Source organism: Heloderma suspectum, chromosome 4, assembly GCF_057233095.1.
Source record: "Heloderma suspectum isolate Gila_16-S chromosome 4, 16-S_ref, whole genome shotgun sequence".
Lineage (NCBI taxonomy): Eukaryota > Metazoa > Chordata > Lepidosauria > Squamata > Helodermatidae > Heloderma > Heloderma suspectum.
The window spans coordinates 242,739,711-242,755,473 of NC_139461.1; the positions used below are offsets into that span (position 1 = coordinate 242,739,711).

At 43.3% G+C, this 15,763-nt stretch overlaps 1 protein-coding gene across 2 annotated transcripts in view; it reads left to right on the plus strand.

Moving 5' to 3' along the window:
- ITPR3 (inositol 1,4,5-trisphosphate receptor type 3) overlaps window positions 1–15,763 on the plus strand; it is a 154,699-nt gene that overhangs the window by 54,092 nt on the left and 84,844 nt on the right. For both annotated transcript variants that reach the window (XM_084853000.1, XM_084853001.1), the window contains exon 3: window positions 11,501–11,622. In XM_084853000.1, the coding sequence (XP_084709126.1) occupies window positions 11,501–11,622 (122 nt within the window). The remainder of the gene's footprint in view (window positions 1–11,500; window positions 11,623–15,763) is intronic.

Below are 15,763 nucleotides of genomic sequence, written 5' to 3' on the forward strand. Positions count from 1 at the left end.
CACTGCCCGGGTTTGCACAACATGACAAGCCACAGCCGGACGGTGAATATTCAAATCCTGCCCAGTATATGCTGGCACATGCCACAGTTCATCATGGCTTAAATAAGCCATGGTGGGCTATTTTGATCATGCAAACCAAGTCATTGTGTTCTGTTGAGCACAGCTGGAAGGCTAGTGATGAATTGCCCCTTAATTAGTGCTTCAGGGTTTGTTTGTTTTTGGGTGGGGAACTTTGGTTACTGGTTTCATTGCATAATTTTTAATAGTGAAAAATAGTGCTATTTCACTATCAAAGAAATAAATAGAAAAAGAAAGAAAACCAGAAATTAAAGGTCTCTCCATTGCTATTGGGAGTAATTAAGGGTCAATTCATTGCTAATCCCACAGATATTCTGAATAGGAAGAAATAAAATGGGCTGAATTTGCAAGGAGGAAACTTTTAAGTAACATTCCACGGGACTTTGCTGAATGGGACTTTTGTTGTTGTTGTTCAGTCGTTCAGTCGTGTCTGACTCTTCGTGACCCCATGGACCATAGCACGCCAGGCCTTCCTGTCCTGCGCTCTCTCCCGGAGCGTGCTCAGTTTCATATTCATTGCATCGGTGATGCTATCTAGCCATCTCATCCTCTGCCGTCCCCTTCTCCTTTTGCCTTCAGTCTTTCCCAGCATCAGGGTCTTTTCCAGAGAGTTTTCTCTTCTCATTAGGTGGCCAAAATATTTGAGCTTCAGCTTCAGTATCTGTCCTTCCAATGAGCACTCAGGGTTGATTTCCTTTAGGATGGACTGATTGGACTTCCTTGCAGTCCAGGGGACTCGTAAGAGTCTTCTCCAGCACCACAGTTCAAAAGCATCAATTCTTCGACGCTCAGCCTTCCTTATAGTCCAGCTCTCACAGCCATACATTACTATTGGGAAAACCATAGCTTTGATTAGACGGACCTTTATGGGCAAGGTGATGTCTCTGCTTCTTACTATGCTGTCTAGGTGTGCCATAGCTTTCCTCCCAAGGAGCAAGCGTCTTTTAATTTCATGGCTACAGTCACCGTCTGCGGTGATCTTGGAGCCCAAGAACGTAAAATCTGTCACTGCTTCCATTTCTTCCCCTTCTATATGCCAGGAAGTGATGGGGCCAGATGCCATGATGTTCGTTTTTTTAATGTTGAGTTTCAAACCAGCTTTTGCACTCTCCTCTTTCACCCTCAACAAGAGGCTCTTGAGATCCTCTTCGCTTTCTGCCATTAGGGTGGTATCATCTGCATATCGGAGGTTGTTGATAATTCTCCCGGCAATCTTAATTCCAACCTGTGATTCATCCAACCTGGCGTTTCTCATGATGTACTCTGCATATAAGTTAAATAAGCAGGGTGACAATATGCAGCCTTGTCGTACTCCTTTCCCAATTTTGAACCACTCGGTTGTTCCATGTCTGGTTCTTACTGTTGCTTCTTGACCCTCGTACAGGTTTCTCAGGAGACAGGTAAGGTGGTCTGGTACTCCCATCACTTTAAGAATTTGCCACAGTTTGTTGTGATCCAATTATAGAAGGCTCTTGATCATGGGGGAAGGCTTACTGGATAACATAGCACTATATGATGTGCTCTGTGGAACCACCATTTTAATTCCACTTCCAGCTAATTGTGGAAAAGCAATCCCTCACCTGTACTATTGCATCAGTGTAACATGCTTACATTAAAAAAAGGAAGAGTGCTAAATGTTTGTCAGAATATTGGAAGCTGAGAGCAGTACTTAGCAGTTAGGAAGAAAACTGCCTTATATCTCTGTAAGTAAAGAGATAAAAAGAAAAAGCCAAAGTTGACTATTTGGTGCTGGAGGTCAGAATATTTTTTTGAGGGTGCCCCATAGCTACAGGCACCCTCAAAAAAAATAGTTTTTTTGCAGAAAAAAATATTGTTGAAAAACAATTTGAATTCTTTCATACAAAAGCACTAGTCTTTCTCTAGAAATAGGCTGGGATGGGGAGGAAAGGGAGATCGCTGGTGCAGACAGAATTTAAGGAGATGCATGAATCTGAGCCACTCTTATTTGGCACACTTCAACCATCCTTTCTTTGACTCAGGGTTTGGTAATTATTTCCCAACAGTCACTGATTCTGAAGTATCTCTTTGTGTGCTGGCTGCCACCTGATCCAAAGGGAAAAGGCATGAGTCAGTGAAAGGGCAGGGCGGCTCTTGGCACATGAAATAGGATGCCGGGACCAAAGCGCAAGCAAACTAGATTCTTGGCCTGCAACTATCCCTTTTTCCTATTTCTTCAGTGTCCAATCCTGACAACTCCAGTTTCTTTCAGTACTGAAGTTTATTTCCCCCCACAACGGAGTGTTCCTTCTGATTTTTCTTGTCACACCAGCATGAGAGGCTTCCTGTCTGTCTGTCTGTCTGTCTGTCTGTCTGTCTATCTATCTATCTATCTATCTATCTATCTATCTATCTATCTATCTATCATCGCCCATCTGGCTGGTCACCCAGCCACTCTGGGAGATGTACAAAGTGTATAATAGAACAGTTTAAAACAATACAATTCTACAGTAAAAACATCATATTTCTAAAAATACCCTAACCCACCCCAAATGTCTGCCTGAACAATCACGTTTTTAATGCACGGTGGAAGCTCATTAAAATTCCTAGACCATTTATTTTTTTATTATTAAATTTATTAATCGTCCATCTGGCTGGTCACCCAGCCACTCTGGGCGATGTAATGGATTTGGGATGGAATCCATATATGCTGATGGTCCCTTTACCAAGGACAGCCATATTTTCTGGTATCTTCCCCTGGTAAATCATTGTCCCTGTTTTAGGGATGCCTTTGTAGTGTGGGATGCTGCAGCTGTTGTCATGCTTCGGGATTTAGCTCCCTCCACAATCTTTTGAGATTGAAGTTACATTTCTGAGTGGGGAATGGATGCATTTTACTTCTAGTGCACATGTGTGTAGATGAATGCACATGATCACTAAGGCACCATAGCAGTGCATAGCTTGACTTTCCACACACTGCAGCTGCTGAGGTATGTTTTGAACCATTGATATCATACTATGTAGAGTCAGCCGATACATTTGTCAAGTCTATCTTTAGCCAAAAGAAGTGTTATTTTGGCTTTTAAATCTGGAGGTGCGGGGGGATAGGCTGTTGCAATGTAAACAAATACAACATACAGCGAGCAGTGTAAGGCCTTCAGCAATATGTGAGCATAGCAGGGTGTGTGGGAGGCATGGGCAGTGATCCTTGGTATTAGAATTAACATTCCCCTATTTTAATCTGCAAAATATTGAAGGGTATGGAATTGTCCTGTGTCACAGTGTGAGGAGAAGCAGCCACAGCAGCGGTGCCAGGGAGTTGGAGCCCCCTTTATAATGTGCTACTCTTTTTTCAAAGCTTGCTGTCCAGGCCAAGATCACACACACAAAAGTTCAACAAGAAGCCACTGCAGAGTTACCGGTTCTCTTCCATCCAGTTCCATACCTGTCAACATATCCACACTGAAGGAAACAGAATGGAGCCCCGCGCTTGGTCTTACGGAATTGGCACTGCAGTGCTGCTCTCTCCATTATGAAGCATTATAAAGACATTCCCCATGCTTCTCTTAGCTCATTTGAAGTTGTACATGTATTTATTTATTTCAAGCTTTTATATCCTGTCTTTCCTAAACATTTAAAGTGGGCTAACGAAAGGAAAAATAATTACAAATACAGTAAAAATATTAAAAAGTACAAATATGCTAAAAACATCACTATTCATAAGACCAGTGGGAACAGCAGTTCAAACCAGCAGTTCCACAAAAGACTCCCCCCACCCCGGCTTCTCCTCATGTTGGCATTCTTCCATCTCCACATTAAAGAGAATGCTACATTTCAGGGGGAAGGCAAGCTGCAACAAACAGTTGGGGAAAACAAAAAGCATAACCTGAATTCCTTCGAAACACAAACTTTTGACCTATTGCTCAGAAGGCAGAGATGGTGCACATTCCAAGCAGAGTATGTATTCTGTAACGTCGTATAAGGCTCATGGGATGGAAATGTCTTTCAGCTAATTGTAGGTTTAAACGGAACAATTGACAGCTTGTGTCAATTGTAGTGTGGCTATCAAATGGCGTGTTGCTCTTGCTTATATCACCATTTGATCTGATATTTTTATCCTTGCCCTTTTGCTTTCAAAAAAGTGTTCTGGAGCAGGGAGTTCTGTAGATGAAATTGTATGTGATAATGAAGAAATGTCCTTTTTTTGCTTTTGATATGGAATGAGAGGGACCACCTAATGTTTATGTGTTGTGATATTTCTGCTGATGCAGATTCTGGAAGTGAAAAATCACCCGTTCCTCGCCCTTGTTTTCTTTCCTGTGCCACAGCCAGTGGAGGCTGGTGGTTCCAATTTTGGTGGGGTTTTAAATCCATTCTGGGTTTTAGTCAGAACCAGCCAGAACTCTAAAAGAGCTATCCAAGGTTCTGAACCCAATTTGGGGGCTAGGGTTCAGCACTTTGGACAGCCCTTTTGCAGTTCTGGCTGGTAATGACTGAAACCCAGAATGGATTTGCAGCCCCACTGAAATCAGAGCCACCAGCCTTCATTAGCCACAGCTCAGAAACGCACAGGAAAACAGACCTGAGCTTGGGATGGAATGTTTTCAGGTCCTGCCAGCCTTTCTGCACACATACCTGACATTGGCTATACTGTGGGTTTTTGAAGTGGAATGAATCTTGCAAGGATACAAAGATATATGCAACATTTAGGAAAAATCCCCAGAGGTTTAAGCTTTACTGTCCTAGGATTTAGCATATTTGACCCTGAATGCAATACCATTAAGCCTTGTACTGTTCCCGGCCTGCTTCTCCTCTTGACGTCATGGGATTTCAGTAGGAGCAGCTTCAGGTTACTGCAGTTAAACCCATGACACTAATAATATTGTCATCTCAAAATGACCCTCCTAACACCCAGAAAAATCTCATGCTCTTAAAGGCTGCCTGAATGAAAACCTCGCATGCCAGCTTCCAGCTTTCAGGAAGATTCATTAACAGGGAACATAGGTGGAATATCTTAACAGTGCTCTACTAGCCACCCTCAGAGAGGTTCAACACTTTTGGTATTTGGAAACTAGAGCTAGTGCAAAACGTGGCAGCCAGATTTTTGTCTGGTGTGTGTTCTATAGACCACATAACTGTTCGTCTTTGTTTGTGATCTCAATTCAAGGTGTTGGTTCTTAGCTATAAAGCCTTAAATGGTTTGGGATATCTGAGAGACTGCCTCCTGTATGAACCTGTCCAGATCCTATATTTTTAATCTGAGGTTGTGTTATGTGTCTGACCTTCAGGAGAGGTGAGGTTGATGGGGACCTGAGACAGGGCCTTCTATGCAGCAGCACCCCAGTTGTGGAACTCCCCTCCCAGAGTGGTAGGGTGGTTCACTCTTTATTGGCCTTTAGACAGCTGGGAAAAATGATATTGTTCCACTGAGCTTTTACTGATTAAGGCTGCTCTTTGATTTTATTTGCTTACCCTGTTTTATTGTTATGTATTTTATTAGTTTTGTTTTAGTCTTGTTTGAAATTGTGTTTTATTGTGTTTATTATTTCATTTAGATCACTTTGAGTATTCATTGAGTGGAGGGCTGATAAAGAAATATTTGAAATAAATAAATATTGGTTAAATTATACCATAGGATTAACCATGTTACCATCAGTTACTGGTCTTTGATGTGTATTGTCCGATGTCTTTGCTCTAGTGCAGGGAAAAACTCAACTTTAGACTCATATTTTGAGACAAAACTTGTGGTCTTTTTTTGTCAAAAAGGAAGAGATGCATAGGTAGCAATTGGGGGTGGCCTACAGCGGGCTACTATGCAACTTCCAAATTAAACTAAATGAAGCTTAACAGCTTGGGACCAAGTTACCTGAAAGATCACCTTCTCCCATATATACTTACCTGAACCTTAAGACCCTCTTCAGAAGCCTTGCTCAAGTGTCTCCCTGACATGAAATGAGGCAGATGGCTACTGGGGGGGGGGGCTCAGCTGTGGTACAGCCTCCCCATAGAGCCTCACCTGGTGCCTTCTTTAGGGTCCTTTCAGTGCCAAATGAACACCTTTTTACTCTCCTTGAGTTTTAAAGTCTGATCTTGAAATTTGACTTTTTATCCCACTGCTTGCAACTTTTTAGTTCTACCATGAATTTGATTTTAGGTCTCTCTCTTCTGGAAATACTTTTTCTCTTTTTATGATAATCTTTATTTTATTTTTTCATTTTATCTTTGTGACCCACCCAGAGAACTCTGTTATTGGGCAGCCCATATAAATACCATAAATGCATTAATTAAATAAATCATTCTGAGGCATGGATTTCTTTTGATATTTCCTGGTTTGGACCCTGGCATTTCTCTGACTGTATCTGTCTGATCCCCTTAGAGTTCCTTTTGTAGACTGCCTATAGCCTGAATTTCCGACTGCTCTGGCATAACTTTTTAAATACATGCATCCAAAGACCCATCCAAATGCCACTATTCTCTTGCTCCTAGTGCCTCTAAGTACTGAAATTTGGTGGGTGGCGACTCATGATCGGCCTGTTTTTGTGGTGGCCCCCCAATTGTGGAATGCCCTTTGTAGAAAGTCTGCCTCTGCCTACATTGTCAACTTTTTTGCACCAGGCAAAGACCATTTTAATCTCTCAGGGCTTTTAAAAAGAATGTTTAACTGCTGCTTGTTTTATTTTTAATTAGATGTTTAATGCTGCATTTTAAAATTGTCTTTTTCCATGTTTTAGCTGCTTGGATATTGATCCAAGATTTTAAAGATATTTTAAATTACTGTTACTGCTTTTAAAACTTTGAACTATTATTTTAATGTGCTGCATCATTGGTTTTATTGTATTTGCTTTTATTATGTATGCCACCCTGAGAGCTTCAGCTAGACTTCTATACAGAGAACTAGACTTCTGAAATGAAACAGGTTTTAAGATGTATATGTTTAAGAAGTCATATTGGCAGCAGTCCTTCAAATCCAGCTAAAAACACATTGTTCAGCTATGAAGTGTCTGGACTTGGCTGGGCCAACAGAAGCTTCTGATCCCAACTTGGCAGTTCCTGCTCCCTCTCTTTCTGTGATTTCCCCTGAGGCTTCTCAGAAAAGCAGGGCCCCCATGTCTGAACATGTTAGGAATCAAAACCGGGAATGTGTTCAAATCCTGTACTTTGTCAGCGAGATGACAATATAATTGCAGAGCATGATCTACTTCTCTCCCTCCCCCCCCCCCCGTTTATGCTTGCACCAGCGAAACACATCAGACTTATGGTTGATGCCATCCATAGTCTCCAGGCAGAAGAAAGTCAGCACTCAGCAGGAAGCAGAAACCATTTTAGTAAGGCACTCACACCTCTGCTCTCACTCTGGTTTTGAGTCCTCAGGGTGAGTGCAGTGTAACCCTGAGATGACTCACTTGAAAAGTATAGACATATTCCTTTAATGATTATGGCAGAGGCAAGGGCTGGGAGGACACTGAATTAAAGGAAATGCTCTATCCCTGGCTATGCTGTATCAAGATCTGTATTTTCTCCCTTTATTATTTGGTTTCCCTGTTCCAGCCCTTTTTCTGTTACGGGCATTGACCAAAGGTGGGGACAGAGATGCTTTCCATTTAGGAATTCTGGAACTTTTGAAGCAGCTGTTAACTTTTGCCTTAACCTGCTATTAAAGCAGATCAGCCAATGAGGGACCAGAGCCATATAGGCCCACAGCTTGTTTTCAGCTGCCAGGAGGAAGAAATGAAGCGAAGTGAGGGAATTTACAAATAACATAAAAATGCCCCCTTAATCTATAGCACTGGCCATTGATACAAGAATTCAGGTACAGCAGATCTTGTACTGGGAAACATTAAGGATGGGTGTGGCATTCCTTTGTTGACCCAATTGAGAGCCCCATTGGTCTATTGCTCACTGATACTAGATGGTATCAGGTAGGAAACTCATTTGGGCCCTAGTCAATGTTCTTGCTCCACAGGTAAAACAACTGGTGTCAAGTATTTTTTTGCTACACCTAACCCTAACTTAAGGATAGAGACTGGATTCATACAACACAATTGTTGTGGGTTGTTGTTGAAATGTGGGTTGTTGTGTTGCCTGAACAAAACCATGCTAACAACCATGGTTTGTTAACCACGAACAACCTATGAAGAGAATCCATGGTTTTTTCTTGGGTTGTGAACTTTGGGTTGTTTGTAGTTAACAAACCATAGTTTGTTATTGCAGCTGGGTTCATAGTTTGTTATTGCACCTGGCCACAACAACCCATATTTCACCAACAACTCATGGTTCAACGACAACCCACACTCAGCCCATACTGAACCTTGAGTGTGGATTATTGTGTTGTGCGAACCCAAAGAATCAGGGTAGTATATTGGTTAGAGCAGGAGTGGGCAACTTGTGGCCCTCCAGATGTTTTTGTCTGCAACTCCCATCATCCATCGCCATTGGCTATGCTGGCTAGAACTGATCAGAGTTGTAGGCCAAAACATCTGAAGGACCACAAGTTGCCCACCCTGGGGTTAGAGTGTTAAGAACAGGACTGGGGAGACCTGAGTTCAAATGCTCACTTAGCCTGAATCGTACTGGGTGTCTTTGGGTCAGTCACTATCTTTCATCTAATAAAATGGGTGGTGGGGTAGAACTACATATACCACCCAGAGCTCCTTGGAGGAAGGGCAGCTATAACTGTAATAAAATAAACAAATGTGTTTGGGACAACACAGGTAGTATTCATGAAAGATTATCTGCAGAGCTGAATCAGTGTACTGCTTCCATCACAGATATGTTTAGAGCTTGCAGCTAGGCCTAGTTCTCAAAACCAGCAGTGTCTGGGCTTCACCATTTCAAGCTGCAGGTGGGGCACTGCATAGTGGAATGATCTCCCATGTCGTGGAAGATTCTATATGTAGAGAACTAGTATGTCAAGGAGAAAGGTAGAGTAGAACACTTCTTCCTAACAACTAGTTTTCCATGTACAGGGATTTGGGGTTTTCCTGTGAGCCCCTAGCTGCAGCATGAAGTAGTACAGTACAGAGACACAGGTTGGCCACCTCACCTGCCGTTTGTGAGAAGCAGGGTCTAGTACTGCAAGGAGGAGAAAAGGCCAGTGAAGGAGTTGCACGCGAAGGGCATAGTGACTCAGGATATCTTTGGTATGGGACTTGCTAATAGCACAAAGAGCGCTGTGAAATGAGACGTGAAAAATGGCTTTTCTCCAGAACCAGTGAGAACTGTTTTTGTGCCTGCTTATTCATCATTCTCAGATGAATAACTGACTGCATGTTTGCCAGCAGCTTGGGATAGGATCCAAGAATGGAAATGGTTTTCTTCTTGTGTCTGAAGTGTCTCGGCTGCTATTTCAGGAGCAATTAGAGACACCAAGGGCTTTGATCTCACCCACCTGGGACCTTCTTTTCCACAAACAATTTCCAAAGCCAATTGAAATGAGTGCTGACCCAAAGTGTTTGGCCTAGCGATTTTTGCAAGTTTCAGGGGAGACAGGGGTTGGGGTGAAAATGGCCCTGAAGATTGGATGAATCTGCGATTAATCATGGATGAACGTTAAGAATTTTCAGGAGGTGGCCTCACCTTTAAATAAGAGATGGGATGGCTGAGGGTGTGGTTCCTTCCTTCTCCAAAAAAGAAAAAAGCAGCCTAGCCACCACTTCAAGCATCTGTCCAGGAACCTGGCTGAGCAGTCAAAAGGCCACTTGAGGAAGTGGCAAGGCCATCTGTGTGTGAAAGAAAGATCCTTCAGCCATCTTGTATTTAAAGATAAGGACCCCTCCCATCTGAAAAATCTTAACCTTTTTGAGCCTCCTGAATTATCAGAATATCTCATCCCCACTTTCACAGGGGATGAATGGTCCTGCAAAATGTTTTGTGTGGGGATATTCGGCTCAGCTTTATTCAAAATAGCAGCCACCAACAGTGCAAATAGCAAGGTGAGGGTGGTGGGACAGCCTTTCCTAACCTGGCGCCCTTCAGATGTTTTGGATTTTAATTCTCACCAGCCCCAGCCAGCATGGCTAATGGTCAAGAATTCTGGGAGTTGCAGTCCAAAACATCTGGAGAGCACCAGGTTGGGGAAGGCTGAAATACAGCCTCTGGTTGCACAGTGGTCCATTAGGAAGGGCGAACATAAGAAGAGCCATGCTGGATCAGACCAAGGGTCCATCTAGTCCAGCATTCTGTTCAGACAGCGGCCAACCAGCTGCCCACGGAAAGCCAACCAGCTGCCACAGGTAGGACATGAGTGTAACAGCACCCTTCTGCCCATGTTTCCCATCAACTAGTGTACATAGGCATACTGCCCCTAATTCTATATAACCATCGGGACTAGTAGCCATTGATAGCCTTATCCTCCATGAGAAATGTGGTGCCCCTGAAATTCTACTTGGCTGTTGTGCTGAGAGTTCTGGTGCATTGAGCAAGGGGAAGAAAGGGGACGTGCTGGAAGGGGAAGATTTCTCTGTCATTCCCAGGGGATTCAGGGCTGGCTTTATCTTGAGCCTGAGTGAAGTGGTCGCCTCAGGCAGCAGATGCTGGGATCAGAGAGAGGTGGTGAGGTGCTGGGGGACACAGTTTTGTGTGCTAGATGGTGTGCCCTGCACCTACTAAACTGCCCTTGGGTGCAGTGGAGGATGCTGTCCTGTTGCCAGTGTTGAGGTAAGATTCAACTACCAGTCCTGGTGGCTTCTGGAATTGGGGTGGGACGCCATTTTGTCCTTCGCTTGAGGGAACAAAATGTCTTGGACTGGCCCTGCCACAGCTTGTACCCAAGGATTATGTCTTACTCTAGGTATACTCCTTGTTAACTATTTTCAATTCTGAGACTCAACAATGGACCATGTGAAGAGATTACCTCTGAGCATGCACAGAGTGTCTCTGTCCCTCACCACTAGAGTAAGTACAGGTCATCCGCACATTCCAGTGCTAATTTTACCTCTTTCTGTCCCCCCGCCCAACCCATTTACTCCGATATGCATTTCATATTGGGAACAATGTGTGGAAAAATGATTCTTGCTCTATACTAGAAATTTTCTATCTTTGTCTAAAAGCTACACATGCCATCGCATCTAGAAGAATTGTTATTCCTTTATTAAAGATATATGAGAATCTGTTTTCATACCATCTGAAAACTGCATGAGAGTTGGCATTTATGAAAAACTGCCCTCTTTTCTCAGGTCTAAAAGCTGTAGGGGAATTTGCTTTCTTACACAGCTTTTTGATGTGAGGAGTGCAGAGACACAAGTAGCTTTTAAGTTCTACAAAGGTAGGTAGACTCCCATTGTGAAGAATCTTTTCTTTTCTGGGATGTTTGGATCCGTGTCATACCTATTATGTGTTAAATATAAGTTAACATTGGTAACAACAATCACAGCTCTCGATAATAAATAGTAAGCAATACAAGAATGAATTATGGGCTTCATATGATATGAGATCATTTTAACTCCTTGGCTTCTTCTCATTACAGATTGTCTCTTTAGAGTATGTCCCATGAACCGCTACTCCGCCCAGAAGCAATATTGGAAAGCCAAACAAACCAAGCAGGACAAAGACAAGATTGCTGATGTGGTGCTGCTGCAGAAACTTCAGGTATGACCAGGTGCAAAAATGTTCTAACCAAGTTTCTTTCTGATCAAAGGAATGGAAAAGCAAGAGGACACATATTGCTTTCTGCTGCAGTCCCCATTGCAGTTTATATTCTCACATGGCAAGAAGAGTGATTCCAATACACTGTTATATTACTGTGTCTGGTATGTGTGTATTTACCCGTCTACACCAAAAGTTTCAAACACCACAAGAAAGTGTCAGTTCTGCAAGCAGAATCTATTATACGTTGGAAATTGGGTGTATACAGCATTGCATAATAAATTTGTATAATAACTGAAGATGCTGTATTGCTTTACAAAATTTTGGAATGTTGTTTAATGGAAACTGAGGTAGTTGTGTGCAGTATGGTGGAAGCATTGGCACTGTGGCGGTATTGGGTGGGATGGGGTTGAAGGAGGGTCTGGCCTTTGTAAGGAAATCAGAAACAAATTCACAATGTGCTGCTGATATCCCAGTCCCTTTATTGATCATAGGAACAGGCTGAGTCCACCAAGAGGAGCTGGAAGTGGTCACTCGATCCTTCTGGTTGTCTGATGGTTACATTTTTTTAATTGTTCGTGAACCCAGTGGCTGGGTTCGCACAACACGCTAACCCGCACTCAGTGGTTGAATGTGGGTTGTTGTTGAACTGTGAGTTGTTTGTTGAACTGTGTGGGTTAGCATGTTGTCTGAACACAACGTGCTTTCCGCAGGGTGGCTTGTTAACCATGCAGTGTGGCTTATTTTTCCCCAACAAGCTACCTTGTAAACACTTGGTTTGTTGTTGGTTGTTCAGGGTGGTTAACAAGCCACACTGCATGGTGAACACGCCACCCTGTGGAAAATGTCCTATGTTGAGACAACACGCTAACCCACACAGTTCAACAAACAATGCACAGTTCAACAACAACCCACACTCAACCACTGAGTATGGGTTAGTGTGCTGTGTGAACTCATCCAGTATCTTGTCATATTCTTTAGTGATGAGGATTTTGTACAGGAATTTTGTGAATGCAAGGTTTCAGCTCTAGATTGGAGTACGCATACTAGAGGTGGGTAGAGGGTGGGGGTGGGGAACAAAATCCAGTGCCAAAATAAGTCAAGTTTAGTGCCACGAAGAGCTGCATTCTTTGTAGCTCAGTGGTGGAGAACACGTTTTGCATACAAGAAGTCCTGAGTTTAGTGCCTGGCATCTCCGCATTGGGCTGGGAATGGCTCCTGCCTGGAATTGTGGAGAACTGCTGCCAGTCAGTGCAGATCAGGAGTATGCAATGTGGTGTCTACGGGCACCAATGGACCCCTAGGCACCTTTCTTGGCCCTCACCAAGGTGCCCTACCCTTCTCGCTTTTTTCCCCAATTAACATATTTTCTTATTGGCAGCTGAGATTGCTGTGAAATAGGCTTCTGTTGGTGCTGAAAACTGTGGGTTCAAAGGAGTTGTTTAGTGTGTTGGGGCTCAGCCCCCACCTCTGCTTTGTACTCAGTGATCTGGTTCGCACATAACGCCAATTCGTGGGTTGTTTAACCCATGAATTGGCCAGGATGAGTGGGTATGAGTGCGGTGTCTTTGGCACACTCCTCACTTCTGCTTTCAGTCAACAACTACTATCGCCCCATTTGTAGGTTGTTATCGTGATAGCTGATCCCAGAAACTCTGGGTTGTTTAGGAGCTGAACAATGTAGAGTTTACCTAAAAACAAATTGTAGGTTAACCATACACTTGCCTGCTCCCACTGCTTCATGAAAACCCATGGTTTAAACAGCCCATGGTTGTTGTTACGTGTGAACCTGATCAGTCTTTTGGGCAGGTAACTTGTCCTTTGCCAAACCTCCCATGGCAGCAATTTTGTGGTGGTGCTCAGGAGAGTTTCTCAAATGTGCCCTTGCATATATTTTGCAGAATTTATTCTGCATCTGATCATTATGGGTAGAGGCAGAGTCTACAGCATACTTCCCCCTCCATCCTCCCCACACAAGCACTGGGAAGCCAGCTTTTTTCCTCAGACTGGAACGTAACACACAGACATTTAGCTGGGGAAGATCTTCCTACCATGTATCTCCAGGCCAGAAAAGGCTTCACCTGCTCAGTTTCTGTGTGTCAGCCTGCTGTTAAAGGCATGGGGCTTGCAAAACATCATCCCCACACATCCAGAGCCAGCCTCTTAGATTTTGGAGATGTCCAAATTCATTTTCACCACTGCAAGGGCTAAAAAACAGTCTTTTTAAACATGAAAACAGAGCGTTTTTTCAGAATTTTGTGGATAATACCAATTTCTGCATGTGTGCAGTATGCTTCTGGAATGCTGGCCTGGCTATAGAATGGCTTGCACTTGCATTTCCTGTATTTTTTCCATAGCTGACAATGAGACCCAGCTGTTTTCAGATCCTGGCCAGGGCCTTTTGACCCTGCATAATGAGATTAATTCATATACCATCAACAATTGTGGTTAGCCTGCATGGAGGCAAATTAGCAAATTAATAGTTGACATATAATGGAAGGGGATTTTCTGTGTTAGGGGAAGCATGACATTGCTCCATTCTTCCTCACCTCTCCTACATTATTTAACCCATGTATATGCTGCAGTGGTTAGAGTGTTGGACTAGGACAGGGAAGTTTGGGGTTCAAATCCCTTTTAGTTATTTGAACTAAATCACTATCACTGGACCACCATCACTATTTGGGTGATGGTGGTCCAGTCACTATGTCTCAGCCTAACCTACCTCACAGGGTTGTTGTGAAGATAAAATGAGGCAGGGGGAGGAGGAGGAAACTGTTCGCTGCCTTGAACTCCTTGGAGGAAAGATGGGATATCAATGTAATAATATATAACAAAAATACCGAAGGAAAGCAAAACACAAATCCAACATTAAGACAAAAAACAGCGGTAGGAAAGCAGATTTTAAAACAGTGACAGAAAATCAGCCATAACATATTTGCTTTTTCAAAGGCGCCTGTATGTTTGGAATGACAAATGACACTGGCTACAATACAGCCTTGTGGAAACGACTTAAGAAACATGAGATCTATTGTTATTTATCAAGGAACATCCTTCTCCCCATGGCCAGGTTAGGCTGATAACCGTTTTTCAATGAGAGGAAATAATTTTCTAAAATAGAAGCAGTCCCAAAATAAAGAACGGAAATCCAGTCCCACTGTTTTATAAAACAACAGTCTGAAGCATGCTGCGGTTATTCTCTCAAACCTTTGAATTTGACTGGTGCCGTCAGAGCTCGCCTAGTTACAGTGCAATCCTGCACATATCTACTCAGAAGTAACTCTCAATGAGTTCAGTAGGACTTACTCCAAGGCAAATGTATATAGAATTGCAGTCCGAGTCCATTTTGGTGGCCTAGGTGAAATAACAGCCCATCCTTACCCATCCTGCTTGGCCCCTTCAGGTTCCATTGGGGTTATTATAAGTAATCTGGCCCGTTGACAGATATTCCCCCTCATGCCTTAAGACCTTGAGGTGAGGCCCTGCTTTCTGGGCCCCTGTTACCTAATGTTCAGGCAGTGACAACAAGATCTAGGGCAGGGGTGGGCAACTTGTGGCCTTCCAGATTGTTTTGGCCTATAACTCCCAGTATCCCTCACCGTTGGCTATGCTGGCTAGGGCTGATAAGAGTTGTAGGCCAAAAAATCCAGAAGGCCAGAAATTGCTCACTTCTGATCTGGAGGGCCTTTCTTCTCCATTCTGAAGTTTTCGTATGGAACTCCTAGTCCAAGAGCCCATGGCAAAAAAACTTACATCATAAGGTACAAAAGGTTTGACCATCTGGACTTCTTACAAAAGTTGTGGCAGCTCAAAAACTGCTGGTCTTATGTGCAACTCCTGGGGTGTTGAGGCATCTGTTTGGCCACTGTGTGAACAGAATGCTGGACTGGATGGACCTTTGGTCTGATCCAGCATGGCTCGTCTCATGTTCTTATGTGCCATCTCCAAAACTGCCAGTCTTATGAGCAACAGCTGGGGCGTTTGGGGGGTGGCAGCCCCGCCAAACCTCTTTTCAGTGCCAATAATTACATCATAAAGTACATGAATGAAACAAGCAGCATCTCTTGGGGAATTCCAGGCTGTCCAGTCTGACTCTGATCATATTAATTAATGGTCTGATTTGGGGTTGGCCCCATGTAAAGCAGTC